At 36.6% G+C, this 20,423-nt stretch overlaps 1 protein-coding gene across 1 annotated transcript in view; it reads right to left on the bottom strand.

Moving 5' to 3' along the window:
• Positions 1 to 20,423, bottom strand: part of MAP3K21 (mitogen-activated protein kinase kinase kinase 21) — a 40,203-nt gene that overhangs the window by 11,358 nt on the left and 8,422 nt on the right. The window contains exons 2-5 of the mRNA XM_059467661.1: positions 11,354 to 11,534; positions 6,215 to 6,363; positions 5,235 to 5,410; positions 984 to 1,224 (exon numbers count right to left, since the gene is read on the bottom strand). Coding sequence (XP_059323644.1) covers positions 984 to 1,224; positions 5,235 to 5,410; positions 6,215 to 6,363; positions 11,354 to 11,534 — 747 coding nt within the window. The remainder of the gene's footprint in view (positions 1 to 983; positions 1,225 to 5,234; positions 5,411 to 6,214; positions 6,364 to 11,353; positions 11,535 to 20,423) is intronic.

Below are 20,423 nucleotides of genomic sequence, written 5' to 3'. Positions count from 1 at the left end.
TTTTAAAGTAAGGAAAAATATTTCACTAGTGCTGAAATAGTACTCTAAATATTACTGCCCTCTTGGTGTCTTTCCAGCTGCCAGATAGCTACAATTTGGTCAGACTTGTGTTAACACAACATCAAGTTCTTAATGCATTTGTAATAAATTGTCAGTCTTGACCTGGAAGCTACTGAAAGGAAGCCCACCAACCCCAGGATGAAGGCTTTCCAACCATTGGTGAGACCATGAGTTTGTGAAGTGCTATCTGGTGGTAACATTAAAAAGGCACCTCTAAACCAGCCCCTCAGAACTAAAGACCCTCACTGTCTACAAACATGCCTCCTTTGTAATTGGGACATTTTAATGCATTCATATGTGGAATGAAATGCTCTAACATTCAAATTATACCATATTTGTATTCTGAAATCATCTGCTGCTGCTGTTAATGTGTTTTCTTGCAAGAAATAAGGCACTGAAGATTGTAACTGCTGTGTTGTACTTGCAACTGCAGTAAGTGTGCAGTTTGGACCTACTGCACCCGTACATCCTCAGCCCTCTCTCAGCACTGTTTTTCTGCTCGGTATTGGCAATTTTAGGGCAAACAGCACTAATATTTGATCATGTTAGAAAGTTCTGGCATGTAGTAAAAAAGTACTTTCCTGTCTGTACAGAAACAATGATAACAAAAATCTGAACTTTGAACTAGTATTAAATCATGTGGCTCTCATGCTGGTGACCTTTCCCTCCAAATGGGATGGACTTCTAGCTGAATCATTCTTCCAGATGAAATGAGGACGACTTCATGAGAACATGGCATGTGAAAGATTTTCCTTGAGGGAAAGGAGCTGTACAATTCTTACCAAACCCTTCTGTGCATTACAGTAGAAGAACCTGACAACAAAATAAAATAGGAGCTACTACTGAAAACATGAACCATGGAACTAAAGAAGCTTGCATATTTAATCATTACCTATACAGTGAACTTAAAAAAAATTGCAAACCTGAAGGCAAACTAATTCTGTGCCCATCTTTGAGTTTTAACCGGCTTCTTTTAAACTTGCCCTTCCTCTTCTTGACATTGGGTTTCTCTTGGTTTAACTGGAATATCATGATGTTCAGCTCGCGCTCCAGGACATCAATCTCGCGTTCCGCCAACTGCTGCTCGCGGCGCTTCAGTAATTCTTCTTGAGACTTTTGCTGAAGAGCTGCTCTTGTCAACTCCTCTTCTCGGGATCGAAGCTCCTGAAGACAAGATTCACAAAAATAAAACTTAGTAATAATGGGAAGGTAGTATTAAAGGATATATGAAGTGCACAATAGGTTGTATTTCCTGATTTATTTTTATGATACACTATATACATGCAACATGCACAATCTTCAGCAAGTCCTCCATTCTGAACAAACAAAAATTCTGTATTCAGAATCAAGCATTACACAGATTTCCTTTAAACCAATTAACTTGAGTCACTCCACTTAAAGCAGGTAAGCAGTAGCAATGGGGACAACACATGCAATCCAAGATTATCAGCTAACAGCCCAGCAGAAAATGCGCTTCAAGTATTTCACATGATGAGAAGCTCTTGCACAGCATGAGCGCTGCTATTGGACAGCTCCTACACTTTAACAGAGGGCCAATGACCTGATGAATACACAAATTATTGCCTTTATCTTAAATTCTCTAACCTTTCCTGTTTTTCAGCCACGTATTAAGTAGCACTTTTCTATCTAGAAAAGCAATCAGTATTACACTGAATGGGGATTAGTGCAATAGGATAAACTAAGTCATAAGACAGCTGTTTCTTAATTAAATCCAGCAAGTATCTGTAACATCAAACAGCTACTAACCACTGAATTACAGCACACAGACTCCCAAGCCACCATTCTAAGAAAAGTAGCTCTACATTTATTTTTTTTAATTTTGCAAAAGGAAAAGCCTTCATAAGGAAGCTAGGTAATTTTTCAGGGTAAATGAATAGCCAAGGCTAAATAGCTGTAAACCTAGCATCTTAAAATTATCTTGATCTTCAGTTTCCAAAGTCTGTTAAAATACATCTGAAACTTAAGACCTCCCTAATTTCAGACTTTCCTTCATAGCATGGGGCATATTACACAGGAAACAGACTTAGAACACTTACAGTCTATATTGCTAATAACACTGTACTGAAAGTATAGAAAAAATAGAACTAGATGTGACTCATACTATATGTTTCTCATCACTTTTTTTTACATGATTGTGTAAATTCCACTTAATTCAACTCAGAAAACTATCCTTTGAAACAAAGCTATGCTAAAAGTTCAGGATATCTAAGAAATTTATTTCTATTTAAAATTAATTTTTACACTAAATGATTTTACAATTGGGGTGTTGCTTAGTTTTGTCTTCGTTTAGTTTTTATTTCAGAACTGTCTAATTCTGCTCATTGGTATCCAGCGAAGTTGTACGCCAGAAGAATTCCTTATTTCATATCATTAAAGCAAAAAATTACTTCATGAACTGTATTATTTCAGTGTTTTCAAATGAAAATGTTCAAATATTCTTTCCAAAAAGACTATAGATGTCAAAAGACAGGCTGGCACTGAAGCAAACTGGTTCAATGACAAGTGTCTGTTCTTGAGACACTTTCTGGGTTTTTTTACAGCTATAGCACACACACTCTGCTTATCATGGGTTTAAAATTTAAGTGATATGACTGAAAAATTTCATATGGTACACTAATTTTGAGTGAGCTTGTTTCAACCTAATACTAGAAACCAAATTTTTAAAAAAGATATTAAGTAATTTAGTGACTCCTGAAAATCCTCACTTTCCTCCTCCTCTGTCCACTCAAAACAGGATAACCTAAAACAAGGTTGAAACAGAAACTACATTAATTCAGATTTAGAAAAGAGACACTTAAAAGTTTAAAGAGAGAAGATCTTTATTACTGCATTAGTACAGTAATAAAGGTACATTAGGAGACTGTTCATTTTCCACTTTTCACAGCCCTTAAACCCATGTTCCATAATAAAGCTCAGCACCCAGGCAGAAACTGAGGGCCTGCACTGAAATGTACAGAGTACATTTCAGTACACAGTCTAGAGGAAGTAAAAGTGCTTCGTCAATGAGAGATTAAGTATTTACTCTTTTCCAAATAAACTAATTAAAACCAGACTTACTGCAATTAGTTAGGCAATGTTTCCACATCACTCTACAATTAAAACACCCATTGTAAGGAAGCTTGGAAAGAATTCTGTATTTCAGTTGCTCAAGAACATTTGTCAAAATAAGATTGTGATCTTCTTTTCGAGTAGGCATCACCATCACTCATTTGCAGAAAGCCCTTGAGGAAATTCCTCTAGCTACAGAAGTTCCTCTTTTACAGGAGGAATAGGACCATGCAGAGGATTTTTGTAGTATTATTATTATTATATAATTACTTTATAGACGTGACTTTCACTCTAGTAGCTCATAGCAAAATTGATACTATGACAAATTTAAAAACCCTGCATATATATGAAAATCTTGTCTAAGTCAAAGTTACATGTTTTCAACCTTAGAGAAGTGCACCTCATTAGAGTAGATGCCTCTGGAGATGCACTTACTTTAGCATGTTAAAAGTAAATTTCATTTTATTATTTTCCCTACCTAACTGAGCTTAACTTACTTTTACACCCAAAATTTGACTCTTCTTGAAAACTTTTTCACCTGCTTATTTAATTCTAGACTTAATTTAGTCAGATTTGTCTTGGATAGGAAATCTCATTCTAGACTTATGCCTCCAGAAAAACAAAGAATAAACAAAAACCTGAACAGGAAGGCCTGTTACAATTGCTCTCAGAGTAAAAGGAGGAAAATGGTTGGTTAAGCAGTTGCTGGAGGGGCCAAAAACAGAGTTATGTTCTATGGCAGGTTGAGGCAAGCGAACACAGTAGCTCGTGACCCCACGGCAAGTAAAAAAAGGAAGCCTCTACTCTCTGTAGAGGGACTATAACTCAACTGCAAAGGAAGAGGCCTGACAGCTCCTGAGGCACACAGCTCTGGCACTCTCTATGCCTACTGCAGGCAGAGCAGAGCACACCACATACTTACCTACTTCTGTGAACCCAAAAGAAGAGGGAAATGCAGAGGGTAGAAGAAATGGTACATAGGAAATAAATAATGATACTGCAATCTTATGGGTGATCAGTAAATCCTAATATCACTATGCTGATAGTACAGAACATAATGCCACACCCAACACTAGCCAGAAGTCCACACACTGCCATTTGTGACATTTGATGAGAACAACTGAAGGACAAAGGCTACAAACAGTGACTTGAAAGACAAGAGTTTAGTTTTTGCTTTTGTCAAACTTAGCAACTATATCTTCTATAAAGTTTCATCACGAGTCACTGCACCTCAATTTACTATCTTCCTTGTCTACAATCACTTCATGAAAAATAACAGCAAATATATACTGGGATTATACTGCAAGAAACACCTGCAAAGAAAGGATTTGATTCTTCCAGAAGCATTTCTAACAGGGGTTTGAGCACATCTGGCCTATTCCACCCGTTACCTTCATCAAGTTGTCTAAAGGAAAACATAAAACTCAGGGTGGTCAAAACCAAGTTGAAGTGAGTAGAAGAGAAAACAAAGAGAATTGACAATGAGTACTCATTTAGTACAAACATATTGTGATGTAAGAGTATGGAAAGAAGATCAGTGACAAATCTGAGTAATAAACAAAAGAAACTAGATTTTCTGATTCATATGTGTGAGTTTAACCTTCCTAATATCTTGGGCAAGAATATGTCCCAAACTGCAACATTGAAAGGCATCCATATGATCAGTCTGTTCAGCAAGAAGAGAGATAAAAGCACAATTCCATTTTTGGAAAAGAAGCCATGGGGTACAGTCGCATAACAGGATGAAAAGCTTTCCATTCTCACAGCTGAGGAGAATGTTCAACAGCAGCTGAACATTTGCAGTCATAAAGATTAGCTTAAGGGATAAATCCAATTAAAGTGATACAAGAAAAAAATAACACATTTTAAAAAAGAGCCTAGAATGTGACATTTACAGATCTACAACCTCTTTTCTTTGGGGAGAAAGGTGTGGATATCTTTTTTTTTTCAATTGTGTGTATATTTGCATGAGTACATTGGTAAGCAACAATTCAAAAGTTCAAAACTGCTGTATCACATAAACATAAATACAGACATACCCTTCTTTCCTTCCATGCACCCTTCCACCCTTCTTTACTTCCATGCAATTGGAAAAACCAACTTACTTTTTCCTTGGTCCTCAGTTCATTAAATATCTGCTGAATTTCCAATTTCCAGTCATCTTGCATAGAGTGGAAGGACTCTTGAGGCATTTCAGTCATAACTGCCCCTTCAATGGCAGTAAGCTGTTCAAGAATTAAGGCAAACGATGGTCGGATATGAGGGTCCTGTTCCCAGCATTCTAGAATTTATCAAAATCCCGTCAGTTTGTAAGAGCACATAGAACTTTTTGAAGAGCTACGTGAATTTCAAGTTACTTGCAACTGCATTTCAAATTCTAATGTGTTCTCTTTACCTGCAAGACATCCCCAGCTCTGTCTCAATTTACAGAGGTGACATCCGCCTACCTGTATTCAGAGGATTGGTTTTGTATTAATAGTAATTTTTTGGTCTATTTTTAGCAATTTAGCAATTTGCTAATTTGCTAATGAATGAACAATTATTCAACAGCTTAATTGCTAATGAATGCCAATAATTAAATGAATTGGCAAAACTAGCAATATTGAATGGAAGAAATAAATAAAAAGGTAGAAAAATTCACTGAACACAAGGAAATAGACATTAGCAAGTAATGTTTATTTCTCTCTAAAATTTTTCCAAAACGTTTTAGACACTCATGAAGAAACAATGAAAAAAAAAAAGTATTTGCAATTTTTCCTCTTGGGATTTTAATCTATCTTGTATTAATCCATAGTAGTATCCCATAATTTATGAAATTTAATGCAATTTCAGAGTAGAGAAAAATCTGTGAAATCAGAGCACAAACCATACTGTTGCTATTGAAAAACTTATATGCAACATTAACACTGTATGCCTCCCTCAGAAACACACCAACTCTCTGTGACACCAGATTGCTGTGTAAAGAAAAACAAAATACCTGGTACACAGCACACTATCAAAGGAGGTACATATTTGGCAACCCGTGATTATTTTATACCCCCAAAACATAACTATTTAAAAACATAAGAAGAAACAATGTGGATACCTTTCATTAGTTTTGCAAATGGTTCAGGGCAGGTGGATGGGATGGGCAAAGTGAGCTTATTGACAGCTACTCCATAAGCCACAGCGAGGCCATCAATGCCACGGTAAGGAACCTCTCCTGTAAGCAGTTCCCACAGCAACACTCCGTAGCTACAAAAGGTAATTTTTTAAACAGTTATTTTCTGAGAAAGAAACAACAAGAACACATGAAAACACAAACAAGTATCTGTCCAACCAGGTACTCAAATTCATGAGGATTTCCCAGTCAAAGGTGAATGCCTTCAAGTCAGCTCTACTTTTGTCACTGTGCACCTTTCCAGTTATAGTGATTAAGCAAATTGGGTGCAACTTTAAGACTGGCTCACACTCTTATTCAAAATAGAAGCCTGAAGCCACTTCTACAGAAATTCTAGTTTCACATAAATCTGACTTACAATACGAAGTCTGAATGACAGGAACACAAGCAACCTTCTCCCCACAAAAAAAAACAAAAAACAATAAAAAGAAATCCTCAGCAGAGCATTCAGGCCATTCCCCTTTCCAAATATTTCACAGTAATTTACCTAGAGGGACATATTTTTTTCTTTTTTAAAAAGTGGTAGTAAAAATTATAGAAAACTCCCATCTTTATCTGGAAGTTTGAATTTCTAATCCCATTATGTATATATGAAGGCCAGTGAACTTGTCATGACCCACTGAAGATACAACAAGACTGAGAAATTATTTCATGCACACACATGGGATTTCTCCATACTAGAAAAAATTCCACCCACAAAATCCAAGCAAAACAACATTGTTGTCAGCAAAAGGTGGTGGCATGAAGAGATCTTTTCTCAGTGTCAGGTACAGAAATCAAGAATCACGGGAATTCCTATTACAGTGAAAACAACCATAAGAACTTCTGCAATGCTTTCCATTCAAAGAAGAGCTGGGTGTTGCTTTTACCTTCTTTGGGTTTGTATGCCCAGTGCTTGGCTTATTCAAATTATTCAAGCCCCTACAAAGGGCAGGGACAGCACCCTGGTTGCTGTGGCTCTAGAGCTCCTATTCTACCACCACTGAAATGACAGCTTTCACAGTCATTTTTGTGGAAGTGGGAATTACTCCTTTCAGCATGTTAGCCCAAAGTGGACTGGATTTGGTTTTTGTTCCTTTCTTCATCCCCCATTCCCCCTCCACTTCTCTTCCTGCCAGGGAACGACTACCAGTAGAACAAGGATACAAAGGACAACCTATTGCTGCTTTTGAATAGTAAAGTGAGCAGGCAAAGGAAAAAACAGAATACAAACTATTGCTCTTGCCTTTCTCTCCAAGTGTGCAAAGAAACCACCTGCAAGTTTTGCAGGACTAGACTGAACTCTCCAACATGAGAAGAAAAGCATTCTGCACTAAGGCAGTGAGGGCTATGCACTCCTTAGGACTAGAAATGACACCTCAAGGGGAGGTGTCAGATGAAACAGAGAGAAGAACACACACCAGTCAAGGTTTTCTATCACTGTCTGCTTAATGAGAAGTTAGTCAGTCTATTATTCAACACCTTACAACATCACTTTAATAAATAATAAAGTGATTTGAATAAATAATAAAGTGAAAGAATAAATAATAAAACAGAAAACTACACAATAGCAGCACAAATATCAGCAGTCCTTTGTTATCTATGGTCTGTTTGTCTGAGAATTTTTGCATCTCGTAAAATCTTAAAAACTAACAAATTTATAGGGCTAACACTTCATCAAAAGTTGAAGAAAACAGCCTGCACCTGCAGCCAGAAGAAAAGGAATTAAAAAAGTCGTAGGCCTCTGAACAATTTGTTCTTGATTTTTCTAGTCTAATTTCTGCATTTGCTTGTATACTCAAAGAAGGCTAAAATAATGAATTCCAAATTGCTTTAAAACAGTGGTATTCTGACCATAATGAATAAAACACTTCCTGTGGTACATATGCATTTTATGCCTGATGGAGTAATTTTCTTGAACTACAGCTCATCTGTGTCTTTGGAGAAAGCATTAAAAAAAATCTCTCAGCAAGTACAGACTGTTCTAAATTAATTTCCTTGTTCAGACTATTCCATAGATATTTTAGCATGAACTCTGAAGATAAGCAAAACATTAACTAAAAAGAAGTTATAAAAAAGTTGTCACACTATTAGCTTTAGTTGTATTTACAATTCAAGCCTTTAACTTTAAAGAGCTCTCAACAGTGCCAAGAAGGTGGTTGCAAAGTTTTAAACAGACCAACACATTAACAGCCTTTTAATGAAAGCAGTCAAGTACCAAGAGCCAGCATTATGGGGGAAAAATTGCAAGGAGGAAACCTAAAGACATTATGGTCTTGATACACTGGAGTTTTTAACTACTTCAGCATAGTAGCTTTTAACTACTACTAGGGAGGTACTAATCTGCCATTATCTAGGAAAACAACTACTTTTTAAGTCTCTCAGCTACACAAGTAGCTACTTAGTGTATTAAATTTCACCAGCTCACATACAATTGTCTTACACATACAGCCTGAGCTTCTAAGAAACAGCTGTTTTTTAAAGAGCAAAAGCCATGTCCCTTTCCATAATCAGCAAAAGGCAAAGCCACAACCGTGTAATTGAAATACATATTTTCAAACCACAGAAATGAATACACCTCCAAAACTATGTTAAGTATTTTCATTATTAAAATAATTTTTCCTTCAATCAAATGTGATTTAAGCCTTACTATATCTCGCTTCAGTGAAAACTTACTGATTTTACACACTTTAGGAGCTGAAAATCTTAAGGTAAGGTTCTCAAAGTTTATTTTACTCTACGATCCATCCTCTAGAGCAGAGGTTACTAAGCACTAAGCACTGCTATGTGAATCACTTCACATTTATACAAATGTTCCAGGCAAAAGCAACTGCTAATAGTGCTTTACAGTAGATGCTTCCTGGCTTTGCCAAGGGCTTGTACTACCAGGACACACATTACTCTAAAGACCATTGCTGAAGCACACCATCAGCACTTGGAAATCCATGGGCATATTTGCACTTTCAGGCTCCACAAAAAACCAATACTGACACACCACTCAGAAATGTGTGATGATTCATGGAAGGGTAGGGTTGGAAGAGTAGAATTCTTGTTTGGGAATTTGGAAGCATGTGCCAGAGTAAAATAAATAGAGTAGCTGAAGCTCTGGTCTGGAAAGCAAAAGGGTACACGTGCAGGGCCTGGAAAGCACTAGTTCTGCTATCTAGGATGACACCTGAGAACATACAGCCTGGAAGGCTCTGCATGAAAATACTCCCACAACATTTCCAAGCACTGGCAGATTCTGGAAGACTAACTGGAAGCGTAAGTTGCCTCAACTTGAGCAGCCTCAATTGCTCTCTTTTTTCCTAATAGGAGGTCTGCAGATTTCATTCAGAGCCTCAGCACTCAGTATCTCTAACTGAGATTTAGAAATTTGATAAAACATTTTGTGTTCCTGTCTTAGAGAGACCCATATACTTAAATTGGTAACCTGAAGGGTTTTTAAAACAAAAACCTCTCCTGTAACCACGATATTTATTTGCTTTTCTTTTAAAGAAAGAGTAAAGATAAGCAACAGAACAGATCAAGGTGCAGTGAGCAGAAAATGTTTAGAAGCTAAGAAGGTCTAAACTATACTGCAAAACACAGCCTTTCTACTTAAAAACCTCTCCTGTTAGACTTCCATCATTGAACTAAATACTTACATTTTTACAAGAGAGGCGTGCAGAAGAGAAGGCGAAGAAGAGAAATACTGTAGGTTCCAAAAATGTAAACTAATGTTGCAGCAGAATATAAAATAATTGCACCAAAGCATACCCCCTCAGATACCTAAAATCACAGCAACAAGACTGGACAGGACCTGTAATTAAGCATGGAATACAGCTGATTAGGGAAACGCCTACACCCAACCTCCATCCCGCAAAAGAAAAAAAAAAAAAAAGAAAAAAGTAAGAAAGAATGGAAAAAAACAAAAAAAAGAATGAGGCCAAAGATGTTTCCCAACTGGGCATCAACTGAGACTAATGCAAACAGAATTGGTTTAGAGACAAGACAACCCAAGACAAATGAGTGTCACAAAATAGCAGTGCAGATACAGAATCATCACAAGAATACCAAAAGTATTACTTCATGCTGTATAATATCATGCATTTAAGCAAAACAGGACCCTATTTAAGAATTATACAATCCAGAACATGCATAAAGCAGCAGGAGCAAACAGATTAAAGTCCTCCTTTCCTTCCCCGAACAGCTATCTTGGACCCTTCAGAGCAAAGGTAGCAAAAAGAAAGGAAATGCAGATTTTTCAAGGTGGGGCACAGCAGCTTTTAGAGCCTATTGTGCAATCACTGCTTTTCTACACTCACAAACCAGAACTAAATTAAAGCTTAAATTGCCTTTCTACACTACATGTACCCCACACTACACCACTCAAAAACAGAATCACTAGTGAGAGCCATATTATTTATATTAGCCACAATAACATCTTAAATGAGAAATTCACAAATTTAACACAGGGCATTTCCCACCTTTAAAATTAGAGAGCAAGTTAAAACAAATTTGTGCTGAATATACTTTCCTTAATCCAGCTACTGGAAGCAAAATCTCTGTAAACATAGAAGCTTCAACCTAGTATTAACTTTTACACACAACCACATTCCAGATTCCTAAAAACAGCATTAATTCAAATTAACACTTGGCAAAGTTCTGGTTTGAACCTTATTAATCAGTCATTTAAGGCAATAATTGGTTGGTCCCATTTTTAAGCAGATTGAGAGTTTTCAGACATCTAATCTAAAATAAACCTACAAAATGAGATCAATCATACAATAATGTATCAAGAGCATACAGTTATTTATATTAAGACTCCAGAGAAACACTTGGGTATATTAACTAGCAAATATTTTAAGAACTTGCTAAAAAAAAAAAAATATTCTTTGTTTTCCCTCTTCTGCCCCCAGTTTGTAAATAATGGATAATATAAGGTATAACAACTGAAATAGATACTTTAAAATGTGTTTGTTTATTAGAAGAGCTATACTAGCCATATGTTGAGGCACTAACCTAGCAAACCACCAAAAAAATTCTGTCAAAACCCTCAACACAGTTCCATTGAACATAGTCTTCAGCAGAAAAACTTCTTACCTCCAAATATCACTTCCTTTAGAAAACATGGAGGACTTGATAACTTCTGGAGCCATCCATGCATAAGTTCCTGCTGCACTCATTTTGGTTGTTCTGTGCCACTCTCTAGCCAGACCAAAGTCTGTAATCTTCAGAGTTTTATTACAGATGTCATCATGCTCCATCTTCTCCAGCAATAAAACTGCAAAAGATTGAGTTTGCAAATTAATGCAATGGCAATAAAAAAAATACATTTCTGTTATTAATTTCACTTACAACTTGTATTGCACAGATAATTGTCTACTTTTAGTGTTGAGAAAATATTATTGCAATTTTTATTAGCATGAAAATGTTTTTTGATAATTTTAAGCTATTCCAAGCTACAGAAGCAAGAAACATCTACAGTGCCATGAGCTTTTTATGCAGGAGCATATATTATTATGCTAAAAATATATATTAAAATAAATAATTATTTTTATGTACGAGCATATATTAAATTAGCACAAGAATACACTGGAGATGGAAAGTAAATCAGATAATTTAAGTAAACCCAGAATCCTAATAATCCCAGATGATGACAGACTGTCAGAAAATAATCCACTTTGCAACAAGATTCTGGAATAATAAAACCAGAAGCAGTACTAAACAAAAACCAAATGTTAAGAATTCTTATAAAAGAATGATAAAACAAAGCAGTATTATGTCACAGTATAAAATCCATCCTTAATAGGGCATTCCATCCTGACCCCTACTCATCTCTGAAAGCCTGTAACAACTGAAAGAGGCGAGGGGATGGACACGAGCAGGGTACTCAAAACAACAGAACCACAGCTACAAGGAATGGTTAACAGACAAGAAGCCTTTTCCTAGCCATCCTCTAGGAAAAGAAACATTTACAAGCAAAAATCTATATAACAATGCCTTGTTAATGAAGAAAACTAGACATAATAATTGTTCAAAGTTTCTCACTACATGAAATGGACACCACTGGGTAAAACTGGCAGATGAGAATCAAACACGTGTCAGTCATTCACACAACACACAGGTGAACTTTGCAACAAGATTCTGAACTTTGGAATTCTTGGCATGGTATGTGAATATTATTATTTATCATAGATTTAAAAAGCATCTCCACAAATTCACACAAGTCAACTTGATATAGGGAATTTATATCAAAAAAAGTTCGTTTAGTTTCATGAAATCCCTGGGCCACAAATCAGAATAAAGTTGGGAAACTATGCCAGGGAAATTAGTTTGCCTTAGGAGTTCCCTGCTGGCAACAGGCCACTGGACTTGGACCCAGTCCCTTTTACATTATACACACTGCACCTTCATGAATGTTAAGGAGTAAGTTATCCTGTTTTTGCTGTTGCATCCTACAGTGCCTGACTTGTTCATGAGACAACATTATTGGCAGAGTTGTAGCACCTCTTCAGGAAACAGTGTTACAAGAAAAGAAGTAGGTAATTGTGTTGGAGCTCACAAGCAGAGAGATAACTGATGGAAAGGAATCAAAATTTTAACACACCATAATTTAAATTCCATATTCAGTTCCTCTGTCACTGTTTGAGAGAGAGAGCAACTGTCAGTTTTAACTTTCTCTTAAAATGATCTCCTGGGACAAAGACCAAAAATTAAACCATATGTAAGAAGCATAAATGTGTGGTTTCTACCTGTATGTAGAGCAAAACACAGTACAGGAAACCCATTAACAAAAAAGCAGACAAAGACTTACCCTCCCTTACAGAAGAAAAACTAATGACCTCGCACTTGCAATTGAAAGAAATAATTCTTACTAGTAGAGATTAACTCTTACAAATATTTCAAAAATTACATCAAATCCAGATAAAAGGAAAAGAACCCACATTCCTTTTTCAATAAGCTTCTTAACAGAGCAAGAAAAATGAAGGCCAAAATGGTACAGACAAACCAAGAACTCACCAATGAGACCCACCAGAACAGGTTAAATTCATGCAAGTTTTTATACTTTTATACTTGAATCAAAGACCTATTGTTTGCTGTTCTATTTCAAACATGTTCAGCAGAATTCCTGACATTCCTTGTCAGTCAATGTGACCGAAACCAAAAACAGTCAGTCTTGCAAAAGGTAGTAACTGGCACGTGACCAAGTTTCATCCTACAAAGGGACAACATTTCTTAGCAGTTCAAACTTCCCTTTCCGGCTGGTAGCCAGGCAAACAATACCACACACACATTGCTTAGCAGCTGGGCAGTAAAAATGCTCAGCATAGCTGAGTAGCACTCTGTAAGAGCTTACCTTGGAGTAGCCTAGCAACCTTCACTATAGCATCCTTCTGCCTCTTCCAGAGCTTCCTGGCCCTTGCTGGTTGCTAAACTGGGAGAAACTATTTTGTGATCACCAGTTTGCCCTGTTAACTCAGCATCTTCCTTGCTTCCTTTTCCAAACCTTTAAATTGTCTTTTCTTGCTCCAATGTTAAGTTGGGCAAGAGACGGTTTAACACTTTTGGGTTTACTTCAATGTTTTTCAGACTTTTTATTTTCCACGAAGAATGAAGTTCACACTTACATTCTAGCTTTGCTCCTGGCACGCACAGCCCAAAATATTTAGATGTGCAAAGACTATTTGAAAACAAAACCCACCAACACCCACAGATCAGATCAGGTATGCAGAAATGCAGGAAAATCTTATGTGCTCACTTATTTACATGTAAGTAGGACATAGGACAAGGATATTTATCTAACACCCTGTTCATTTTTACATAAGCAAAACCCGATACTATGTTTCTGAATGCTTCAAAATCGAAGGAGATAAAGTTTGGGCCAAATCCTCTACCCAGATCCTAATCCCAAACATTTCAGCCAGAAATTAAAAAATTACCAAGTAGTCTAAGGCTGCATATGATTTCTGCCAGCAACACCATTTTCAACTAAATTCTGAGTTACTACATCTCTCTTTGTGACTCTACCTTTCAGCAATGAGATCAAAGGGAAAGCAAATTTATTAACACCACAGAGCAAAGTCTTGGGTGACATATAACAGGCACTCCTTGAATATATGAGACACTGCATGCCCAGAAATATTTACAGCAGGGCAACAAAGAGATGTTATTTTCAATAATTCCTGAAATATAAATTAATGAGTTAAAGATAAAAGCCAGGCAAGTCAGAGAGAAAAATGAAGTGCTGTGCAGTAAACTGGTATTAAAAGTGGTAGATAAGATATTTAGAATCATAAAGGTTGGAAAAAAACTTCAAGATCATCAAGTCCAACCTTTGACCAAACAGCACCATGTCAACTACACCACAGCACTAAGTACATCCACTCATTTCTAGAACATCTGCAGAGATGGTGACTCCACCACCTCCCTGGGCAGCACAGTCAGAAGGTAGTGCCCACTCTAAGAAAGAACTGACCATCATACTAAAATATATGCAAGTTTGCATAAGATCATAAAATCTATAGCTATAAGAAAGAGATGAAGGAAGAAGAAATGCCTGGCTGTTCTGGAAAACTAGCAAGCTATATGAAGCTGTGCAAGTAGTTCAATTCTAAAAATCACTGAAGAAGGCTTAGTTCAGTAGAAACAGGGAGCAATAAATAGAATTTTACAAAGTGTAACACCTCATATGAAATATTGAATGACTAAACCTGCACATGCATGTCCAATACCAGGAACTGAAGCAGACATAGAAAATAGAATAGTTAGGATCTAGTAAATGTCTTTTATATAGATAAAATCAGAAGAGCTTGTCCTTTTTGCTACACTAAACAAAGGTTTAGAGAAGTTATGAGAACAGAAGTTACCTGTACCTAACAACAGAATGCAGACCTACAGCACTGGTGCTCTTAACAACAAAATATTTTCCTAGGTGCTCTGGCTGGTCCATCTTACAGGTACACTTCTGATTAAACTCAGTTCTAGATCTGGAGCTATTGGGGTAAGGAATTTTATTGCCTATTTTCTCCTATCCCCATTTCAGACCTCTGCAGTGTAAAGCAGAGTTCACTCCTCAAAAAAGAAGCAAGATCAAACACACATTCCTGTTAAACCTAATGGTCCCTGAAGCAGTACTGCCATTAATCTTTCTTGCTTTCTGCACTATCATTGTTATAGCTGGAATATTTTTCTACTGATCTTATGGCACAATGCAAATATTTCATGGTGTAACAGTATGCATGTAAGATGTTTTGCACACTCTTAGAAACCAAAATCTAACACTTTGCCATGGAGCCAGCCAGTACTTCCCAAGTCAGTGCTCCTCTAATTAAAACAGACCCAGCAACAATTCTTTGCCACACCACTACTGCTTCCATACAAGGTGATCTTAGTCAAGAAAGGCACAGAATTTAAGCTTGAAAAGGACACACAGGTCCCAGGAAAATGCCCCTCAAATGCTCCCATTTGCCACTCCTTTTCCTATGCCATTCCCATTCCATCAGTCCCATCTCCAAACTCTCCACACAGGCAGTAAAGCCCTTTTTGAGGTGAGCAAAAGGTGAGATATACATAAAGTAGCAAAACCATGTCTAGCCAGAGTTGAACAGCAACTGCATTCTCTGTTTGTTTGAGCTTGGGTTGAAATTTTATTGGGGAAAAGGAAAAAATAAGCAAGAGCCTACATACAGACCGATAAGCCAGCAGAACAGAGCACATTTAGACAAACCAGATTCGTGGGGGTGCACATCTGCCAAACTCAGGTACAGAATGCAGGTACAGTAGCACCTGCAGTGCTACTTTCAAGACTAAGCTGAAAGCCTAGAGAAGAACCAGAAGTACTAACTGAAATTGCACCAACTTTGTTTAAAGCATAATTCTGAATAAAAGGCTTACATTCCTGCCTCAGCTTCTCTCTTTTTTTATTTGTTAATATAGTTTAAGAAGCAGTATTTACAGTAAGCATGAGGGAGGCCTGGACAGACATTTAAGGCAAGACATCTAGGAAACTTATACCAAGAACTAAGCTCTTCAATGCTACTCTTTTAATGCAGGTTATTTCCTGTGGTGTTTTCTTTTTGCTTCTAAGTACATATAGATTGTATTTCTCCAACTAATCTAGCCAAAGTTTCCATTTAAGACAACACTTCAGTTGAATTTTTTTTTTAAATCCTAAGACTTCATACAGTTAAAGTCAGTTTCATTGCATGAACAATGCATTCCAGTGTTTTCAGGTGACTTTTCTCAGTTACCATACATATGAAATAAGTGAAAAAGGTATTCTGAGAGAAGCCAAGGCAAAGGATGGAACACCTTTTCAGTAGTTTAAATGTACTGAATTCAAACTACCTTCTAATACTTGAACTTAAAAAAGAAACATCCTGAAGTCCATTCTATCCCTCCTATCATCTTTGTACTTTCTATTACACCCCCTTTATATTACCTATTTTGTTAGTACTAAAAATAAAACATTAAGCAATCTTATTTTCCCAAGTTAGTCAATTGCTACCAACCATTTCTTGCTACTTGATCTGCAGTTTGCTAAACAGGTGACTATCATGGGCAAATAGATTTGCAAATCTAAGCTATTTAATACTACAGCAATTTAAGTTACTATGATTATAGGTACAAATGCCTACATATCCACTACGTTTACCACCCATGATAAAGTAATTCTTAGAGAATACCAGAAAGGAAAGTTGTTATGCTGTACAACTCTACTTGCAAATAGAGATTGTCCAGACAATGCTGCTACTGTCTCTGTTCCCCCTGCACCCAGTCAGTTCCCTCTCCAGCTGTTTGCAAGCAAATCTGGTTCCTGTTGGTTCACTAAATCAACATGCAACAAAACCAGCAGGGTGACCTTGCATCTTTATCTGGGGACTAACAGGCAGAAAAAAACCTTATTAAATGTTGCATATTCAATTAATGAAACACAATACCTTGTCCATATTAAGAGACCCACCTCCATTATTTGGAATTGTTATTTGGCTCCAAACATAACTGGATATTAAAATTTCAACATTGCTTGTAGAAGCCATATCCAGGTTTTAAACTGCAGATTAATCACCATAGTAAAAAAATTAGTTGTGCAAACCACAACTTAAATATGTCAGTGAAAACATTAACTGATCAGAAACTCTTCTGTCCATAAAAAAGTTGATACTTTTGCCCATGAAACACTACTCCTTAAATACCTTCCTTTTCTCCCGTGGGCTCTCAGGATGAGTTCTGCTATCTCTGCAGCTAATATCTGTCAGATTGTGATTGTCTCACTGGATTAAGTTCAGAGGTCACCATCAGCAAGGGAATTTTATCCTTTGAACAGTGATTACATATGCAGGAGACTTTTTTATTCTATGAATACTGTGCTCCTCTATTATCTATGTCCCTTTACAGCAGGCATATAACCAGTTCTTAATTTTCACACAACTGAAAGGAGCAGTTTGTTCTTAAATGCATTTCTCTAAAAATACCCAGCTTAAAAAAAACCAAAACCAACAACCCAAAAAATGTACCTCAAAGGAGCCAACAGATACTAAAAAAAATAAATAAATAAAATTATCCTGAACAAAGTGTTCCCCATTGGAAAGCCAAAACAAGACACGACTTGACAGAAAAAGTCCTTGACATCATGAACTGACAAATACACATGAACCTCATAAGAAAAGCCCAGCCCACAGTAGGATATATGGCAAAAGAAAAGCACCAAAGGATGAGAATGACTAGGAGTCACCTGCCTCACCTGCCTTTCTGAAGAAAATGGAGGGAAATAAAAGGAAAGAGAGGAAAATGGACAAGAGATTTCAACAGCTCCAACACACCTTGCATCACCACTTTTTGCTTCCCCTTTACTTCTTTAATAACTATTATTAATGCAACTTTAGGCAAATGGAAACTTGAGAGAAAGAAGCAGTTTTAACAAGTTATTGGCACAGACTACAGATGCTGCAAGTTAGTTTACTGCATGCCATTTGTGCTTCACTTGCTCTTCAGATATGTCTGTAATGCAAAACAGAATTTTCTATTGTGCTGTAAGAGGAAGTACCAGAGGTAACAAGCATTTATAATTAGACATTCAAATAATCATAATTTAAACACTAGATCAGCAGTAAATTCTGAAAAATGTAGGACTTGGATACTACATCAGCAAAAACTCAAAAGCAGACTGGACACCAAACATTCTCAAGTTGTCTTTAATAAAATGTTACACTTAACTCTATTTAAAAACTAAATTTAAGAAAAAACAACCTCATTAAAGCAAGTCCTCCATAATTTTACAATTGCATGGAAATCAGTCAATACTGAAACTTAGCTTTAAAACTCAAAACTCAGTTGTGTTCTATCTACCAGGAACTTCCTCAGTTATTTAAAACAGCAATTACTTTCTTTGCTTGCTGTTTTTAAAAGGCAACTCTGAAGCAAAAAAACCCCAAAAATAGAAACAAAAAAAAAGTGACCAAAATGGAGGCAGATGAGAAGGACAACAGCTAGATTGTGAATTCCTGAGTTAGATAATGTTCTAGTTTCAAACTCAGCAGAATAAAGTGGCTCTGAATCCATTCCTTAAAGTACACAATCTTTTTTATGGAAGTGATTTATTTTTTTAAGGAACTTCATCCTAGTCTTAAAAAACCCACAAAATATAAGGCAAACTAAAGCTATTATGTTCAAACTGCATAAAAAGTCTTTGTCAATATATAATACATCAGGTACAGCTTCCACCAAGAGAAACTCGGAGAAAACATTAATTTCCTGCCTAACCCAAATTTAAGACCTGGCCATTCCCTAAATCAATATATGTCACACAACATACAGAATTTACCAGGCAAGGCAGATGAGGTTTTTAATCTCACAAATGACATCCAGGGGCAAGAGCTGACACATGTTACCTTCCTTCAGAACTAACAATTTAAGTTATCTTTCATCAGTCAAATCATCTTTTCAATATTTTGTTTTGAAGCTATGAATACTTCATTCAAATTTGGCTCGGATTTACAGTTATTTTTTTGAAGTCAATAGAGCATGACTGGATGTAGTTTGATATTTCAAGCTAATCAGAAGAATACACAGCTTCTGAGTACACGGAAGTATTTACATAGTTGGCATACTTTTCCTGATCATAACACATTACACTCCGCAATTATGAACTTCCTTGTTGCTTTATTTCTTGTGACTTATCTCAAGGCGCATTTGATGTGTTGAAATTAGAATATTTAATACAAAAAAAGAGTCACATAAAAATAAAATAAAGTTTAATAGAAATAGATAAATACATACCTAAAAAATTAAAAAGACATTCTACTTTTAAAGGCGACTTACTAGCAAAGCTGAAGTAAAGAGGTGGAGTCTGATGTCACAACCAAGACAGAAGGAACCTGCTGCTACTGAAATACTTTAACCTCCTCTTCATTGACAGCCCCTCACCATCTACAACTTTTCCCCCCAGGCTGAGTCTAGCAGCTGGGTAGTCTTGGGAGACTCAACCAGCCAGATAGCCCAGCAGGAAATAAAGCCTGCAAATAAACCAGCTCAGAGTAGTTTCCTGCTGAATCTCTACAACATTTTAACCTGACCTACTGACCACACAGGCCGAGACTGAGATGTGTAGATTTGGCTGATGGGTGGGAGGTGGGTGGGGAAGCCTCCTCATGCAGCTACAGCTGCCCCAGGAATCCCTGTGGCACCTGTTGCAACAGTGGGAAGTCAAGCAACACAAACAGGTCAACCCTTTTACATCCAGTTTTAGTCAGAGATTTAAAGATAGAATCCAGCTTTGCTATGTTTTTTCCATTATAAAATCACCTTTGACGAAATCTACTATTGGAAAGAACCCATTGAATAAACCAAAACCAGAAAAAACTCCTGCATCCTCTTTGAAGATGCCAACTTCTATGAATCCAAATTCTGGTCATAGATACTTGGTTAGGTTTAGTCATTGAGTTAGAATCTCACCAGTTAACATGAAACCCTGTACAACAATTTGTATGAGGAATCTTAATAGGTTACACTTTATAAAGAATTTTTAGGTTGTTTATTTTTTAAAGAATATTTGAAAGAGTCTTGCTGTTTTAACAAAAAATAAAAAAGCCAAACAACCTGTTACCTAGCAAACAAAGCAGAAAAAACTAGACAATTTTTAAATCCACTTTTTTAAAAATACATTTAAATG

Source organism: Ammospiza nelsoni, chromosome 3 (genome assembly GCF_027579445.1).
Source record: "Ammospiza nelsoni isolate bAmmNel1 chromosome 3, bAmmNel1.pri, whole genome shotgun sequence".
Taxonomy (NCBI): domain Eukaryota; kingdom Metazoa; phylum Chordata; class Aves; order Passeriformes; family Passerellidae; genus Ammospiza; species Ammospiza nelsoni.
This window is presented reverse-complemented; position numbering and strand designations above follow the sequence as displayed.